We start from the raw sequence: 16476 nt of genomic DNA on the forward strand, positions 1-16476 counted from the left end.
GAGGCGTCTCCAGGCCCCTGGTCCCTGGGCCGTCGGGGTCCCTCCAGACAGGCCGCCTGTGTGTCTCCTCTGAATCACTCACTCCTGACAGCAATCACTTGTGCCTTGGTGGCATGTCAGCAAATGTACTGGTGCTGTTTCTTTTCTGGGCAGAGTGGGATTTTTTTGGTCACAAGGGGGAGGAAGTGGTCTTTTGGAAGTTTTTTGCTAATTGAAAGGGATCTGTTAATGAAAAAGGGCTTGAAAATTTTTGCTGAGGATGATGGTTTTGACCAAACTGTTGTGTTCCCACCTATCTGTCAAATAAAATAAAATACACGAGAAGCTACCTGTGCTGTGCTTGGGGTCCTGTGGGTGTTCAGGGAGTGGACTGAATTTTGTAGGAAAACAATGGCTTCCTTGCAGTTTGAGGTGAAGGGCTCCAGCTTCTATTGAGGTTTGAGAGCCAGGAGACATAAAGACAGGTTCTGTTAGATGCTGAAACAAGCAGCTGTGAGTTCCCACATTTAAACCCATCTCAGGTTGTAAAGCCTGCCATGCGGCCACCCGGTGACCTCTGCACATCTACAGAAGTTCCTCCCCCGCCTAGGGTGGGGTTTCAGTGGCATTCTCAAGTGCGCCACGGTGTGGTTGTCCAGAAACAGACTGTTGATGGTGACTATGACAGGTGTGACACTTGGGGGGGGGGGTGCCCTTTTCTGACTTAAGTAAAAAAATCCATCTAAGGAGAAGCCCAGGGTGTGCAGCAGCTGTCAGTTGCACCTTACCCGACGGAAGCAGATCCAGGCACTGTGGCTGTAGGGAAAGGAGCCCTCGAGGTCTGCAGTCAGCTGGGAGCTGTCGACAAGTTTGTGCAGGGCCTTCAGGGAACCCACCAGCTCACACTGCCAAGGAAGGTGTTCACTGGTCATGGCCACGGACGCAGCCCTCAGGAAAAACCACTACAATGGCTCACTCCTGGGAAAACTGCTGGGTTACTGGGTTGAGAGGATTGAGAAGCAACTTTAGGGTTCAGCTATCCTGCCTTCTGGTGGCATTACTGGAGTATATGTGGTTGGACACAGGAATCTAACCGAGATGTGAAAGGAGAGACAGCAAGAGAAATAGAGGAAAGACCAAAAGAATGGAAAAGTTGGGGAAGAAGAGATGGCAAGATGTTAACAGGAAAAGGGAAAGGGCAGGAGGAGGAAGGGAAAAGTGAGAGGATGAATCAAGGATGAGCTACTTCTGGTTTGGCAGAGTTGACCCTCCCCAGACAAAACCAGACTCTGGATAAAGTATAACGACAGCCATCTGAAAGCTCTGGAGTGTGAACAAAGCCACCATGGAGGCAATTGAAACTGGGTAAAAGGACTGGCGTGGGGTGGCTCCCTGTTTTTGTGGCTTTGGCCTGAAGGCAGGCTGCCAATATGGTGAGGCTCGAGTGGCTGAAGCTCTGATAGAAAATGGGCATCTTTCTGGCCTAAACAGCCAGAGGATAGAGCTGGGGCAGAAAGTGAAGGTCAATATCCACCCCATGAAGAAAGCTGGGGAAAGGGAGCTCCAGTTGTGTGTAACTGGACCTACTCAGTCTAATCAAGTTAAATGCATGCTAAAACAGCATTCTGTGAAGGTTTATAACAGAATCCAGAGTCTCTACAACAGAATATTCACAATGTTCAAAATATAATCCAAAATTACTTGACACACAAAGAATCAGGAAAATGTGACTCATTCTGAAGCTTCAGGAAAAGACAATCAACAGAGATCAACCCAGAAAAGACCACAGATGTTGTAATTAGACAGGACTTTAAAGCAGCTATTATAACTATGTCAATGATGTAAAGGAAAAGATGCTTGCAATTAATGAGAGAATAGGAAATCTCAGCAGAGATATAGAAAATCTATTTTAAAACCCACTGAAAATTTTATAGCTGAAAAACACAATATCTGAACTAAAAAACTCACTGGATGGGCTTAATAGCTGGATGGAGTCAGTGACCTTGGAGATAGATCAATAGAAACAATCTGATCTGAAGAGAAGAAAAAAAGAGAAAAAACCTCCCAGATTCTCAAAGACTTATGGGACAATATCACTACTGTATGTGTAATTGAAATCAAGAAAGAGAGGAGAGAATGAGGCAGAAAAGACTCTTAAGAAATAATGATTGAAAACTTCCTAAATTTGGTGATAAACATAAACGTAAATGTTCAAGAAGTTCAGCCAAACTTAACAGGATAAATAAGAAGAAAACCATGCCGAGTCACGTTATAGTCAATTTGCTAAAAAAGAAGGAGAAAATCTTAGAAGTGGCCAGAGAAAAATGACACATTTCCTATAGATGAACTTTTTTACTATGAACTTTTCATCAGAAACTAGGAAGTCCAGAAGACACCAGAACAACATCTTTAAAGTGCTGAAAAAACAAACAAACAAAAAAACTACTGTCAAGCCAGAATTGTAGATCTAGTGAAAATATCCTTCAAGAATGAAGGCTGGGAATTCCCTGGCGGTCCAGTGGTTAGGACTCTGTGCTTCCACTGCAGGGGGCACAGGTTCGATTCCTGGTCAGGAACTAAGATCCCGCAAGCCACGTGGCATGGCCAAAAATAAGTAAATAAAAATAAAGAAAGAAAAACAGAAAAGAAATCTGAGGGGAAGAGAGAACATTTTAAAAATACGAATGAAGGCAAAGTAAAGACATTTTCAGATAAAAGAGAAAGAAGCAAGAAGAGAAGGAAAGAACACAAATGAGGTGGAGAAGAAAAACCAGATTTTTAGAAGTTTTCTGATGTTATGCTCTGCAGGGGTCCTGCAAGAATTCAAGGCATTGGAGACAGGTTTCCAGGCTCCTGTATGGAAGCAACTAGATCTTACAGAAATCCTTTCGTACGTTATCTCCTCTAGGTGCCCTAATATTTAATTTTATGCATCACTCAGGGTCTATCTGTCAGAGTCATCAGTCAGTCTTGTGCTTACGGTCTAAAACCATTACCTGAATTGTTGCATCCTTGTCAGGCCTAAATGCTGATTCTTTATCCACCAGCAGCAAAATACTATGAATTAAGGGAGGAGATGTGTTCTGAAATAAGAAATACTGATTAGCTTTCTAATTTTTAACTTCACTGAGTTAATAAAATTGTCCAATTTTTATTGGTTCTACTTTGATATGTTCCAAAAGTTCCTAAAATGCATAAAATGTAGTTGCCTTCTCTGTGAATATAAATTATTTGCCCTTATGAATTTTAAGGTAATCAGGTTTATTGATTATAATTAACATAGGATAAATTCACCCTTTTTAGTGTACAGTTCTCTAAGTTTTGACATAACTTATAGTCACGTAACCACCACCACAATCAAGATATAAGACAGTTTAGCATCCCGCACATTTCTTCATGTGCCTCTGTAGTCCAGCTCCGCAGTCCCTGGCAATCACCCATCTGTTTTCTGTCTCAGTAAATTGCCTTTGCATATATTGTATGAACGGACTCATGCAGTGCAGTATCGGCTTCTCTCGCTTAGCACACGGCCCTGAGACGCATCCCCAGCGCTGGGAGGTCAGCAGCTCACGCCTCTCACTGCTCATCATGTTACCTCGACTGCAGGCACCACAGTCTTGTCGCTCACTCAGCAGATGAAGGACATGTGTGTTGTTTCCAGTTTCTGGCAATCATAAACAAAGCCTGTAAACACTGTGTTTTCATTTCTTTGGTGCAAATATCCAGCCATTGGTTTGCCGGGTGCTGTGGTTAAGTGTATGTTTAGCTTGTGAGAGGCCACCAAATAGTCTTCCCGAGTGGCTACACTGTCCTGCGTCCCACCAGCAACAGCACGGCCTTGTTCTTGTCAAGTTTGTGGTTGTAGTTGTATGTGTGATCTCATTTTGGTTTTAAGCTGCATTTCTCCAGTGACTAAAGATGTTGAACATATTTTTACGTGCCTATTTCCCGTTCATAAATTTTTTTTGGTAAAGTCTGTTCAAATATTTTGCCCATATTCTACTGGACTTTTTTTTTCTTACTATTGAGTTCTGAGACTTTATACATTCTGGATACAAGTCTTTTATCAGATATGTGTTTTGCAAACATTTTATCACAGTCTTGGCTTTGTATTTTCATTTTAGTAACAATGTCTTTTGAGGAGAAGTTTTAAACTTGGATGAAGTTCAATTTATCATTTTTTTCTTTTATGGATTATGCTGTTGGGGTCAGAGCTAAGAAATATTTGACTAAACCAAGGTCATGAAGATTTTCTATGTTTTCTTCTGGTGTTTTGCAGTTTTAGATTTTACATGTAGGTCTAAGATCCATTTTCAGTTAATTTTTATATATCATATGAGGTATGTGTTGAAGATTTCTTTTTTTTTCTTTTCTTTTGCATACAGATGTCCAATTGTTCCAACTCTAATGGTTGAAAAAACTCTTATTTTTAAAAAGTGTTTATAACTTTAATCAAACTCCTGTTTCTGTTTGCTAGATTATATTGAGGCCAGATCATTCAGCAATAAAATGCTTTTATTTACCCAGTGTTTCTTCATTCATATTCCCTAAGGCTTTACTTTTTAATACTTTCTTATAGTGATAAACAAATTTTAGGCTTTTTTGTAGTCCCCTATTTTGAAATGAATTTACTGGATGGGCCTCAGGACTAACTGACATCTTACCTGTTTTAAGTTCATCCTGTATACTTATATTTTTGTTAAGTGGCTTCTTGTGGATGACACTTTCTGTTAATATTTGTTGAATGAATAAGCCATAGAAAAGCCATAGAAAAGAACAATCTTGTTTTCCTATTTTAGAGCCATATTCTATTTCTCTTACTCAGTTTAGCTAAAATTTTGAGTTATCATGTATTAAAACTACAAACAGTTTGGAAAAGTGTTTTATATTTCTTATATATTCCTATTTGAGTGAATTTTTACTATTAGGATTTGTTACTATTCCAAAGAGAATTAATGTTAATTCTCAGATAAGAGAGAACAGTTAATGATCTATGACAATTACCATGTTAAGAAGGTAACAGTTACCTGCTGCGAGTGGGGTAGGGATGAGCAAATTCTCAGGGTTTTCTTGCACCAAAAGGGAAAAAAATCACTCTTCCCTTTTCAAAATGGAAAGCTTTCTATGGTATCTGAACCTTAATAATTTAACAAATTTGAAGTATACTTACTTGAGGTAGATATGAAGAACAGCTGAAATTTTTTGCCCTTTGTAAAAATATTTAACTACTTTTATACATCCCTCAAAACTTAAATTGAAAATGGACACATGATCCTTAAATTCCAGCTCATTTCCATTCCTCTCATTTGGATCAGAAATCTTGCTGTCAGCTGAGCCAAAAACAGGGCAGGGGTCTGCAGGCCAGCTTTCTCTGCAAGGCCCTCAGGGCAGTCTGAAAGCCAGCTTTGTGGAATAGTTATGTCCAGACATGGAAAAGAATTCGATTTCTTCTCGTAACCCCATCATGAAGCTCCTTAGACTATTCGCGTGTGATAAAAAGTCCCAGATGTAGCTGACGCTTTTCCCAGCTCCTAGCTTCTGCTCTGGGAGTTGCGTGGGTGGTCAGGGACCACCTCTCTCAGGCCTGTCTCCCCCATGGGACCTGAGTGGCCCAGGATTTAAGGGAAGTCTGTACAAAAAGAAATGCTGGGGAAACCGGTAAGTGGCCAGGTCCGATCTGCCTAGAACTCAGGTCAACAGCTAGGGTGCGGAAGCGCGGCAGACTTTCTGCGAAGGGCTCACTCATCTCTGCCTGAGGCTGGACCCCTGATTTTCCATGGGCTCTTCATGGTTGTTGATATTCACGTTCCCATCGGATGCCAAAGGAGCAGAGCTGCCCCAGTCCTCCCGCTTTAGGAAACGCCCGCAGAGTGTGCAGACGTGCATCTGCGTCTTCCTGGCTGCCTGGCCCTGCTCTGCTCCATCCCGCACACAACACACACGCGGTACAGCTCGCGGCATGGCATGCAGCACGGTGTGCCCGCCTCTCCTCTCGCCTGGAAGTTTGGATCCTCTCCCCAAGCCTCTCCGGCCTGGCCTCCCCCAGCCCCCGCCCCGCGCAGAGCCTGTCTGCTGGGTCCCTCTTTCCTTTCCCCAGACCCTGCTCTCCAGCTATCAGACTTGCTCCAACCTCAGTCACTAAATCTTTCCTTGAAAGAATTTCTGTTTGGCGTCCCTAAAATGTAGGTGCCTGGGTGAGAACAGTGGCCAGTGCTGCACCGTTAGAGATGGAACAGAGGAAACGGTTTTAGCTCAGGGAGCTGGTGGAGGCTTCCAGGTGCCTGAGAGCCCGGACCCCAGCACAGTGCTTGGCACACAGGAGCCCTGTGTACACACGTCTGAGGGACACTGAATGTTCTCAGGCTCCCGTCTGGCCCTGGGTACCTGAAACATCCAGTGGTGCCTCTCTCCGTTCCAGGGACTCCCTGGATTCTACTCATGACCTGGAACCCAGGCTTGGGGCTTCCTGAGGCCACCGCTAGACCACCGGCCTTGACCCCGTCCCAGAGGGCTCCAGGACTCCTGGCCACCCAAGGTCCAGGGCCCACACCCCACCGTGAGTGGCGGCCGCCCCTGCAGGCCTCCATTCCTGTCTGGGAGGGTGACTATCTACCCTGCACCCGGATTTAGTCGGACAGTAGACACGGATACGCTGTGAAGGGACGTCATCACCGTTCCTGCTGAGTCAGAGCACAAACCAGAACGTCTGCACGGCTGACCCTGGCCAGCTGGACTTGCAGGTCTGCAGCGAGACTGGGAGGGGGCAGGAGCAGGAACTTGCTCTGTTCCTTGCACCTCTAAGCTCAGGCCCCTCCCCACGTCTCCAGATTCACACGAGGGAGGCGGCGGCTGCTGACCCCCTGCGCCTGGAGAAGCTCGGAGCCCCAGGACAGGACCCACCTGCTCACCTGCAGGGCTGCCAGGGCCCGGGAGAGGGCAGGGGCGGCCAGGCTCTTGCGTGCGTCCACCAGGATGACCAGCCCCAGCTCCCGCACCTCCTTCCTGGAGAAAGAAAGACAGGAGGTGTTAAATCTCGTCCAGAACGAGTTTCCCTGTCTCTCCATGAGACGCGTCCCCACCCAGATGCTCTTGGCTCTACGAGTTCGGGACTCTTGACTTGACACACGTCGACCTTCAGCTTCCTGAGGAATCAGCGGCTTCTCAGTTGGAGGTGGGGCAACCGGGACTCACTGTGGTGGGCCAGTGGTGGGGAGGTCTGCTTCCTCTCTCCTGCCCGCCGACACCCACCCAGCTGCAGCTCCGGGAGAGGGAAGCAGGGCCTTCAGCCAGGAGCCAGAGGCTCCTGGGAGTCTTTGGACTAGTGCGTCTGTTTGGGTCGACGCAGGACTGCAGAGCATCCCCTGAAACTAGAAATCTCGCCACGTGCTTTGGAAAACCCCGTTGTCTGTATTGTGCGTGTGATCAGAAGCTTCGGTTCCAGATTCAACAGGAAAGAATGACAGGCCGGGACAAGTCGGTTCGTTCACTCTTCAGAGCTTTCAGTGTCCCTGGGAACCACCTTCCGCTGTAGCTTCCGGGGTCAGCGAGTATTCTAACTCAGCTGCCTGTCTGGACGCTGGTCTCTAGATGCACACGCAGCCGCACTGAGCCCGGGACCGATGCCGGCTTACACAAGGCTGGCAGAGCTGCACGGTTTTAGTGCCATGTTCTCGTTCGCCCCCCAGTCAGGTGTGCTCAGTTTGGGGTACAACTGCTAAAGAACATTTTAAAGGGTGTTTCTTGGGGGAGGCCAGGTACGAGGACAGAAGTGGGGCTGTGGAGCCCAAGCTGACGCGCCCGGTGCTGCCTGCTCCTCGAGGCCCAGGTGGGAGCAGGCAGGTGGACGCTATGTCTCTGCTCAGGGACTTCTCGGTGCCCACCTGCTTGGCCACACGGGTCCTGGTCAGTGCTGCCACGAGCTGGGCGAGATGCTCCATTTCCTCGGAGGGTCTCGTGTCCACCCTGCTGGTCAGGCCGGCGGCCTCCAGCAGGGACGGCTGGATGTCGCTCTGTCGTCGTGGGCCTCCCTTCCCTGGCGACCCCGGCCCTGGGGCTTCCCATCATCTGCCAAATCAATCGCGGCCCCAGAGCCCAGCAAGTGGCCTCACCAGGACCACAGGGGCGGTTGTGCTCAGTGACTCACACGCGCTCCTCTACGACGTCACCCACTTGGCAGCTGGCAGGACAGCCCCGCCCTTCCTGGGGGCTGTTCCCGGGGTCAGACGGCTGCTGGGCCCTGGTCCTGAGCGGCTGAGACAGATCCCTTTGCTCATTCCTGCATCCACATTGGTGCCAACTGGAGCCCCAGACCAGATCCGCTCCTCTTCTGCCTGCCCCTGCTCTGGACCCCTTGACTCCTCTGCTTCACCCTCACTCCCACCGGCCGGCGGCCTCCAGGCCCCCCGTCTGGCCCCTTGGGGTCCCTGGTCCACCCCAGGCCGCTGTGCAGACCTGCCCTGGATGTCTGGGTCTGCATTTCTGCGGAAGCCTCAGAACTGTCTTCCTGAAGCTGCCGGCCGCTCGGCCTGCCACACGCCATGGTCTTCGGCCCGGGTGGGCCTCCTGTTTTCACAGCGTCTTCTGTCCTCAGAAAGCGCCCGACTGCTCCAGGCCTTGTATGTGCCCTTGCTCCCCCTCTTGTCTGCAAACCCTCTCCCCCCTCCAGGGCACAGTATGTCTGGGAAGTCCCTTTCGGCACTGTGGGCTTGTCTCACCCTGGGAGCTGCGATAATTCGGGTTCACGTGTGTGTCTCCATCAGGGCAGGAACTTCTGCTGTGCCCTTTTGTATTCCCAGGTAAGTGCGGATGGCAGGATGGATGGGTGGATTCCTGTATGGCACAGGAGGGTGCATGGACGACAGCCAAGATCCTTTCCGAGTTTAAGGTTCTGTGTATCTAAGAGTTTGATGGCAGTCCTTTCACGAGGCAAACTCATAGGAACGCGGGGCTCCTTGTAACACGCCCGCGGGAACCGATGATGAGACTCTCCCGGGCGCTCCTCCCAAAGATGCGGCATCTCAGGTGCCTCCTTCCAAGAGCTGAGGGCATGTGGCTTCTCCCGGTGCCGCTCTCCATCAGGACGCTCACAGCTACAGCCCTTGTGGGGGAATAACCAGCCACACCTTCGGGCTCCAGAACAAGTTCCTCTAAGTCTTCAGAAACATTTTCCTCCCAGGTCTTCATGAGCCGGTGAGCAGCGGCGGGCTGTCTGCACCGCCTGCGGCGAAGTGGAAGAAGCAGGGGTCTGGACGTCCAGCTCAGCCCCGGTCCCACACACTCCACAGCAGCGGGGGGCCCTGGTCAATTAGGACCTCCCTGCAGTGGTCAAAGGAAAGCTTCTGGTAAACAGAAAATGTCATTATTCTAGGGCTTTGAAGGTGTTTACCTGAGGCGTATAGAGTATGAACTAGTGCAAGGATGAAACTAATTTTTTTCAGAGTCGTTTCATTATATTTTGAAATCTGTGCTGAAAGATAAGTTTGAAATCCTAGGCTCCGGGCAGTGAAAGTAGGCCCTGCAAATAACTGGGAGCCTCGCTCTGCGAAGGAGCCTGGGGGAATGCAGTACTTTTAAGTCCTTTCCTGCCTATGTGTTCCCACACTGACTGTACCCGTGCCACTTAGAAAAAATTTCAACAGAAAGTCAATACTCCACAAACGAGCATGAGGTCACAGGTGATCCTGTACCAGGGAACGCTCCCATGTCACGCGAGGGCACACCAGGTAGCGTGTTCCCACACGCGCTCACACGTGGCGGTGAGTCACCCAGCATGCGCTCACATGAGGTCACGTGGCTTCACCCTAGGGACTGCACAGAGATTATTTCTAGCCCCTCTAGCACACCCATGAGACATCCCTTCATCACGGCACACTACCGACTCCAGCCAAGGGCAGGGCTGGGATTCGGGGCCGGGATTCAAACCTGGGTCGTTGCCCTTAGGACTGAGCCCTGGGGCTGCGTCCACCCAGCACCGTGGAGGCTCTTGGTCTGATGGCCGTGAGGGAGCCCAAAGCCTGTCTGCACCTGATGGGAGGGAGGGGCCCCAAACAATGCGCTTTAACCATCCTTGACTCCGGTTCTCCGTCCACCCCCATCTCTGTCCTTGGTCCATGGAGAGTCCTGGAGAGGGTCACCCAAGCATGTCTGCTTCCTTGCGTAGGGCGCAGGAGGCAAGGTCCCCTGGAATTCCACACCAGGAAGATGCGGCTCTGGAGGGGCTGGTGCACTTTCTTCCTGGCACATGTGCTGCTGGCTGCCCGGAGGCCCAGCGATGACACAAGGCCTAGTAGCAGTCAGTCTTCTCTGCTTTCTGGTACCAGGTACCTCCTATTTGTATGATTTCTTCACCTGGTTATACTAAACATTCTGTTTGTATCAGCTCGTGTCTTTAATCAAGGTCACTTCAAATCTTTTTTAGAAAGAGGTGGAGCAGAAAACATGAGATAAATAACGCTTAAGGCAAGTATTGAGCAATGAAGAGCAATGCAGAATTCAGGCCTGCGTTCGGAGGAGAGGCGTCCGGGCGCACGGGAGGGAAGGGGTGCGTGGGGGACGGCACGTGAGAGCCCGGGCAGGAGGGCCCGGAAAGAGGGGGAGGTGGGAGACGGGACCTGCAGCAGTGACACGCCAGACAGCAGAGCCCAGGAGCCACCCGAGATTACACCTCAGTGGGCTTTATCCTCAAAGGGTCTGAAAACTGGAGGCGGGCTCAGTCCCACCTGGGGATGGTGTGGAGGTACTTCAGCAGACGGGTTAGCTCAGCACTGGACGTGTGTTCGCTGGACCAGAGTGGGCCCCTTGTACAGACCTGCACCACCGCTCTTCCCTGACGGTCTCGGGTTCCTGCAGAAAAAGAGGTGTTGGAAGAGGTCATTGAGAGGATGTGACTGCTAGTTGACCCCCGAGCTGGACCCAGGCCCCTGTGCTCCTCTGCCCTCCTCGCTCCCAGAACCTGCCTAAAGACGCACCTTTGAGATAATGGTGTGGCATTGAGACCGACCGGAGAGTAACGTGACTGAGCCCAGTTAAGGCCTCCAGGTAAACTTTAAGATTCTGGCGGGTGGGGTGGAAATCTTGAGGCCGCCCTATACAAGCCTGGTATATAAGTTACCTGCCACCTGCCAATGTGGAGTGTGGCCTCTTTCTTCGGTCTCTCTCTGCCCTCTGTGAGTATGTGGGCAATTTCAGGTTCCACCCAGGAAGGTCCCAGGAGGCTGTGAACTAACAAGGGGCCATCGTGAAAGGGGGTGGCGCCCCTAGGGACACCCGCTGCTTCAAGCTCGAGGAGTATGGAGCCAGGACCTGCAAACACTATTTGAGTTATTGGCTTAGATGTGAGATCTGTTGGGAGGGCAGAGCCTGGTGTTCACCTGGGCGGATGACAGCCAAGCTCACCTGGGAGGGTGAGGGCCATCGCCATGCTCTGACTGTTCGTAACCACCCGAATTGAGATGTTGAAATCTTAATGCCTGATTTGATGGAATTTGGAAGTGAGACCTTTGGGAGGGGTTTTGGTCCTGAGGGTGGAGCCCACATGAATGGGCTTAATGCCCTTATAAAAGAGAGACCCCTGGCCCACCTGCCATGTGCGGACACGGTGAAAAGGTGCTGGCTATGAACCAGGAGGGGCCTCACCAGCACCCGCCATGCTGCACCTTGAGCGTGGACATCCAGCCCCCAGGACTGTGAGAAGTAAAGCTCTGGTGTTCATGAGCTGCTGGCCCGCGGTATTTTGTCAGCAAGACAGCCGTGCTCACCTGGGAGGGTGACCACCCCGGACTGCAGTAGCTCCTGGTCGATTTCCAGCTCCTGCCTGGGCGCCTGGCTGGGCAGGTCTCCTGGGCCAGGTGTCCACCCTTCACCCTCGGGGCACAGCGGCTCAGCAAGCAGGTCTGAACACCGGATGGGGCTGCTTCCTCGGAAGCTGCTGCCCTCTGCACAGACGCCAGCTGCACAAGGGAAAGAGACCTGGTCAAAGATAATGCATTTCTCTGGTTTGAAGGCAGCTACAAATGCAAGGAGAAAACAGGAGACCTGTGAACTTGTCCCATTTCTGGTGGGAAAGGTCAGTGAGCACATCTGCAGGTCAGGCTTTTCCTGAGGAGTAATGAATAAATCACATAAATAAACAGGTTCTCAGATCCTGACAACCATAAAACACCCAAGGGAGAAACAGTTTATACTGAATAACGTCACGGATTGTGACCTCAACCTTCTGCATCACCCCAGAGAATGAGGCCTCGATCTCATACATCACCTCAGAGAGGGAGTCCTTACCCTCCACGCTGCGCAGAAAAAGGGATTCTCCCTCACCCTTCATGTCAGAAGGGGGCCTCGCTTTCACTCGTCCCCTCAGAGAAAGCATCCTTGCTTCACACATCAACTCAGAGAGGAGGCCTCACCCTCACGCATCCCCTCAGTGAGAGGAGGCTCGACCTCAAGCATCACCTCAGAGAGGCGGTCGCTGCCTCACACACCTCTCCACAGAGGCAGGTTTCACCCTCACAAATCCCCTCAGTGAGAGGAGCCTCGACCTCAAGCATCACCTCAGAGAGGCGGTCGTTGCCTCACACACCTCTCCACAGAGGCAGGCTTCACCCTCACAAATCCCCTCAGTGAGAGGAGCCTCGACCTCAAGCATCACCTCAGAGAGGCGGTCGTTGCCTCACACACCTCTCCACAGAGGCAGGCTTCACCCTCACACATCCCCTCAGTGAGAGGAGCCTCGACCTCAAGCATCACCTCAGAGAGGTGGTCATTGCCTCACACACCTCTCCACAGAGGCAGGCTTCACCCTCACCACATCCCCTCAGTGAGAGGAGCCTCGACCTCAAGCATCACCTCAGAGAGGTGGTCGCTGCCTCACACACCTCTCCACAGAGGGAGGCCTCACCCTCACGCATCTCCTCAGTGTGGGGGCCTCGACCTCAAGCATCACCTCAGAGAGGTGGTCGCTGCCTCACACACCTCTCCACAGAGGGAGGCCTCACCCTCACGCATTTCCTCAGTGTGGGGGCCTCGACCTCAAGCATCACCTCAGAGAGGCGGTCGCTGCCTCACACACCTCTCCACAGAGGCAGGCTTCACCCTCACACATCCCCTCAGTGAGAGGAGCCTCGACCTCAAGCATCACCTCAGAGAGGCGGTCGCTGCCTCACACACCTCTCCACAGAGGCAGGCTTCACCCTCACACATCCTCTCAGTGAGAGGAGCCTCGACCTCAAGCATCACCTCAGAGAGGTGGTCGCTGCCTCACACACCTCTCCACAGAGGGAGGCCTCACCCTCACGCATCTCCTCAGTGTGGGGGCCTCGACCTCAAGCATCACCTCAGAGAGGTGGTCGCTGCCTCACACACCTCTCCACAGAGGGAGGCCTCACCCTCACGCATTTCCTCAGTGTGGGGGCCTCGACCTCAAGCATCACCTCAGAGAGGCGGTCGCTGCCTCACACACCTCTCCACAGAGGCAGGCTTCACCCTCACGCATCCCCTCAGTGAGAGGAGCCTCGACCTCAAGCATCACCTCAGAGAGGCGGTCGCTGCCTCACACACCTCTCCACAGAGGCAGCCTTCACCCTCACGCATCCCCTCAGTGAGAGGAGCCTCGACCTCAAGCATCACCTCAGAGAGGCGGTCGCTGCCTCACACACCTCTCCACAGAGGCAGCCTTCACCCTCACGCATCCCCTCAGTGAGAGGAGCCTCGACCTCAAGCATCACCTCAGAGAGGTGGTCGCTGCCTCACACACCTCTCCACAGAGGGAGGCTTCACCCTCACGCATCCCCTCAGTGAGAGGAGCCTCGACCTCAAGCATCACCTCAGAGAGGCGGTCGCTGCCTCACACACCTCTCCACAGAGGGAGGCCTCACCCTCATGCATTTCCTCAGTGTGGGGGCCTCGACCTCAAGCATCACCTCAGAGAGGCGGTCGCTGCCTCACACACCTCTCCACAGAGGCAGGCTTCACCCTCACACATCCCCTCAGTGAGAGGAGCCTCGACCTCAAGCATCACCTCAGAGAGGCGGTCGCTGCCTCACACACCTCTCCACAGAGGCAGCCTTCACCCTCACGCATCCCCTCAGTGAGAGGAGCCTCGACCTCAAGCATCACCTCAGAGAGGCGGTCGCTGCCTCACACACCTCTCCACAGAGGCAGCCTTCACCCTCACGCATCCCCTCAGTGAGAGGAGCCTCGACCTCAAGCATCACCTCAGAGAGGTGGTCGCTGCCTCACACACCTCTCCACAGAGGGAGGCTTCACCCTCACGCATCCCCTCAGTGAGAGGAGCCTCGACCTCAAGCATCACCTCAGAGAGGTGGTCGCTGCCTCACACACCTCTCCACAGAGGCAGGCTTCACCCTCACACATCCCCTCAGTGAGAGGAGCCTCGACCTCAAGCATCACCTCAGAGAGGCGGTCGCTGCCTCACACACCTCTCCACAGAGGCAGCCTTCACCCTCACACATCCCCTCAGTGAGAGGAGCCTCGACCTCAAGCATCACCTCAGAGAGGCGGTCGCTGCCTCACACACCTCTCCACAGAGGCAGCCTTCACCCTCACGCATCCCCTCAGTGAGAGGAGCCTCGACCTCAAGCATCACCTCAGAGAGGTGGTCGCTGCCTCACACACCTCTCCACAGAGGGAGGCCTCACCCTCACACATCCCCTCAGTGAGAGGAGCCTCGACCTCAAGCATCACCTCAGAGAGGCGGTCGTTGCCTCACACACCTCTCCACAGAGGCAGGCTTCACCCTCACAAATCCCCTCAGTGAGAGGAGCCTCGACCTCAAGCATCACCTCAGAGAGGCGGTCGTTGCCTCACACACCTCTCCACAGAGGCAGGCTTCACCCTCACACATCCCCTCAGTGAGAGGAGCCTCGACCTCAAGCATCACCTCAGAGAGGCGGTCGCTGCCTCACACACCTCTCCACAGAGGGAGGCTTCACCCTCACGCATCTCCTCAGTGTGGGGGCCTGGCCAGATACGTGCCTCAGAGAGAGCTCCTCGCCTCACACACCTCTCCACAGAGGCAGGCTTCACCCTCACGCATCTCCTCAGTGTGGGGGCCTGGCCAGATACGTGCCTCAGAGAGAGCTTCCTCGCCTCACACACCTCTTGAGAAGGGGATCTCCACGCACGTATCACCTCTGCGAGGGGGGCCTCATCCTCCAGCATCAACTCTGGGAGGGGGTCCTCGTCCAAACACACCCCTTCAATGAGAAAGGCTTCGCCCTCACACATCTCCTCAGAGATGGGTCCTTGAGTCACTTGTCACAAAAGAGAACGGGGCCTTCCCTCCAGATTCACCTCAGAGAGGGGGGGTTTCACCCTCACACATCACCTCAGAGAGGGGGGCTTCACCCTCACACATCACCTCAGAGAGGGGGGCTTCACCCTCACACATCACCTCAGAGAGGGGGGCTTCACTCTCACACATCACCTCAGAGAGGGGGGCTTCACCCTCACCATCACCTCAGAGAGGGGGGCTTCACTCTCACACATCACCTCAGAGAGGGAGGCTTCACCCTCACACATCACCTCAGAGAGGGAAGCTTCACTCTCACACAAATGTGACATTATTTGGAAAAGGCTCTTTGCAGAAGTGAACTAGTGAAGTTTACGGTGGGCCCTAAATTGAATGATAGGTGTCTTTACAAGAGAAAGGAGAGGGAGGCTGGAGACACAGTGAGACACAGGGTGAAGGGCAGTGAATTTGGCCAAGGGATGCCTGGGGCTCCAGTAGCCAGAAGAGGCAGGAAGGACCCTCCCCTGGAGCCTCTGGAGGGAGTGGGACCCTGGGACACCTTGATCTTGGACTTTAGGACCAGAAATGTGTGGATAATTTTCTGTTGTTCAGAGCCACGAAGTCTGTGGTACTTTGCTGTGGCAGCCCCGGAAATGAATACATGTAAACATTTTCAACAGTTGATATGGACATGGAGACAGGCTTCTACTGAATCAAGTGACCAGACCAATTGTCACAGGTGGGAGAGGGGAGGAGGAGGGAGGAGGGGAGGGTGGGGGGGAGGGGAGCGTGGGGGGAGGGGAGTGTGGAGGGAGTGTGGGGAGGGAGTGTTGGGGGAAGGGAGTGTGGGGGAGGGAGTGTGGGGGGAGGGGAGTGTGGGGGAGGGAGTGTTGGGGGGAGGGGAGTGTGGGGGAGGGGAGTGTGGGGGAGGGAGTGTGGAGGGAGGGGAGTGTGGGGAGGGGAGTGTGGGGGAGGGGAGTGTGGGGGAGGGAGTGTTGGGGGAGGGGAGTGTGGGGAGGGGAGTGTGGGGGAGGGAGTGTTAGGGGAGGGGAGGGTGGGGGAGGAGAGGGAGGGGAGAGGGGAGTTGGGGGAGGGGAGGGGAGTGTTGGGGGAGGGGAGTGTGGGGAGGAGAGTGTTAGGGGAGGGGAGGATGGGGGGAGGAGAGGGGAGTATGGGGGAGGGGAGTGTTGAGGGGAGGAGTGTGTGTGGGAGGGGAGTGTGGGGGGAGGAGAGTGTCGGGGGAGGGGAGTGTG

The 16476-nt window shown here is 52.8% G+C and overlaps 1 protein-coding gene across 1 annotated transcript in view; it reads right to left on the reverse strand.

The window, feature by feature from the left end:
* Positions 1-16476, reverse strand: part of PLEKHG4B (pleckstrin homology and RhoGEF domain containing G4B) — a 52976-nt gene that overhangs the window by 19251 nt on the left and 17249 nt on the right. The window contains 6 exon segments of the mRNA XM_082455539.1: positions 330-428; positions 768-884; positions 2976-3062; positions 6888-6981; positions 10698-10821; positions 11736-11927. Coding sequence (XP_082311665.1) covers positions 330-428; positions 768-884; positions 2976-3062; positions 6888-6981; positions 10698-10821; positions 11736-11927 — 713 coding nt within the window.

Source organism: Balaenoptera physalus (genome assembly GCF_965194825.1).
Source record: "Balaenoptera physalus genome assembly, chromosome: 3".
In the NCBI taxonomy this organism is placed as follows: Eukaryota; Metazoa; Chordata; class Mammalia; order Artiodactyla; family Balaenopteridae; genus Balaenoptera; species Balaenoptera physalus.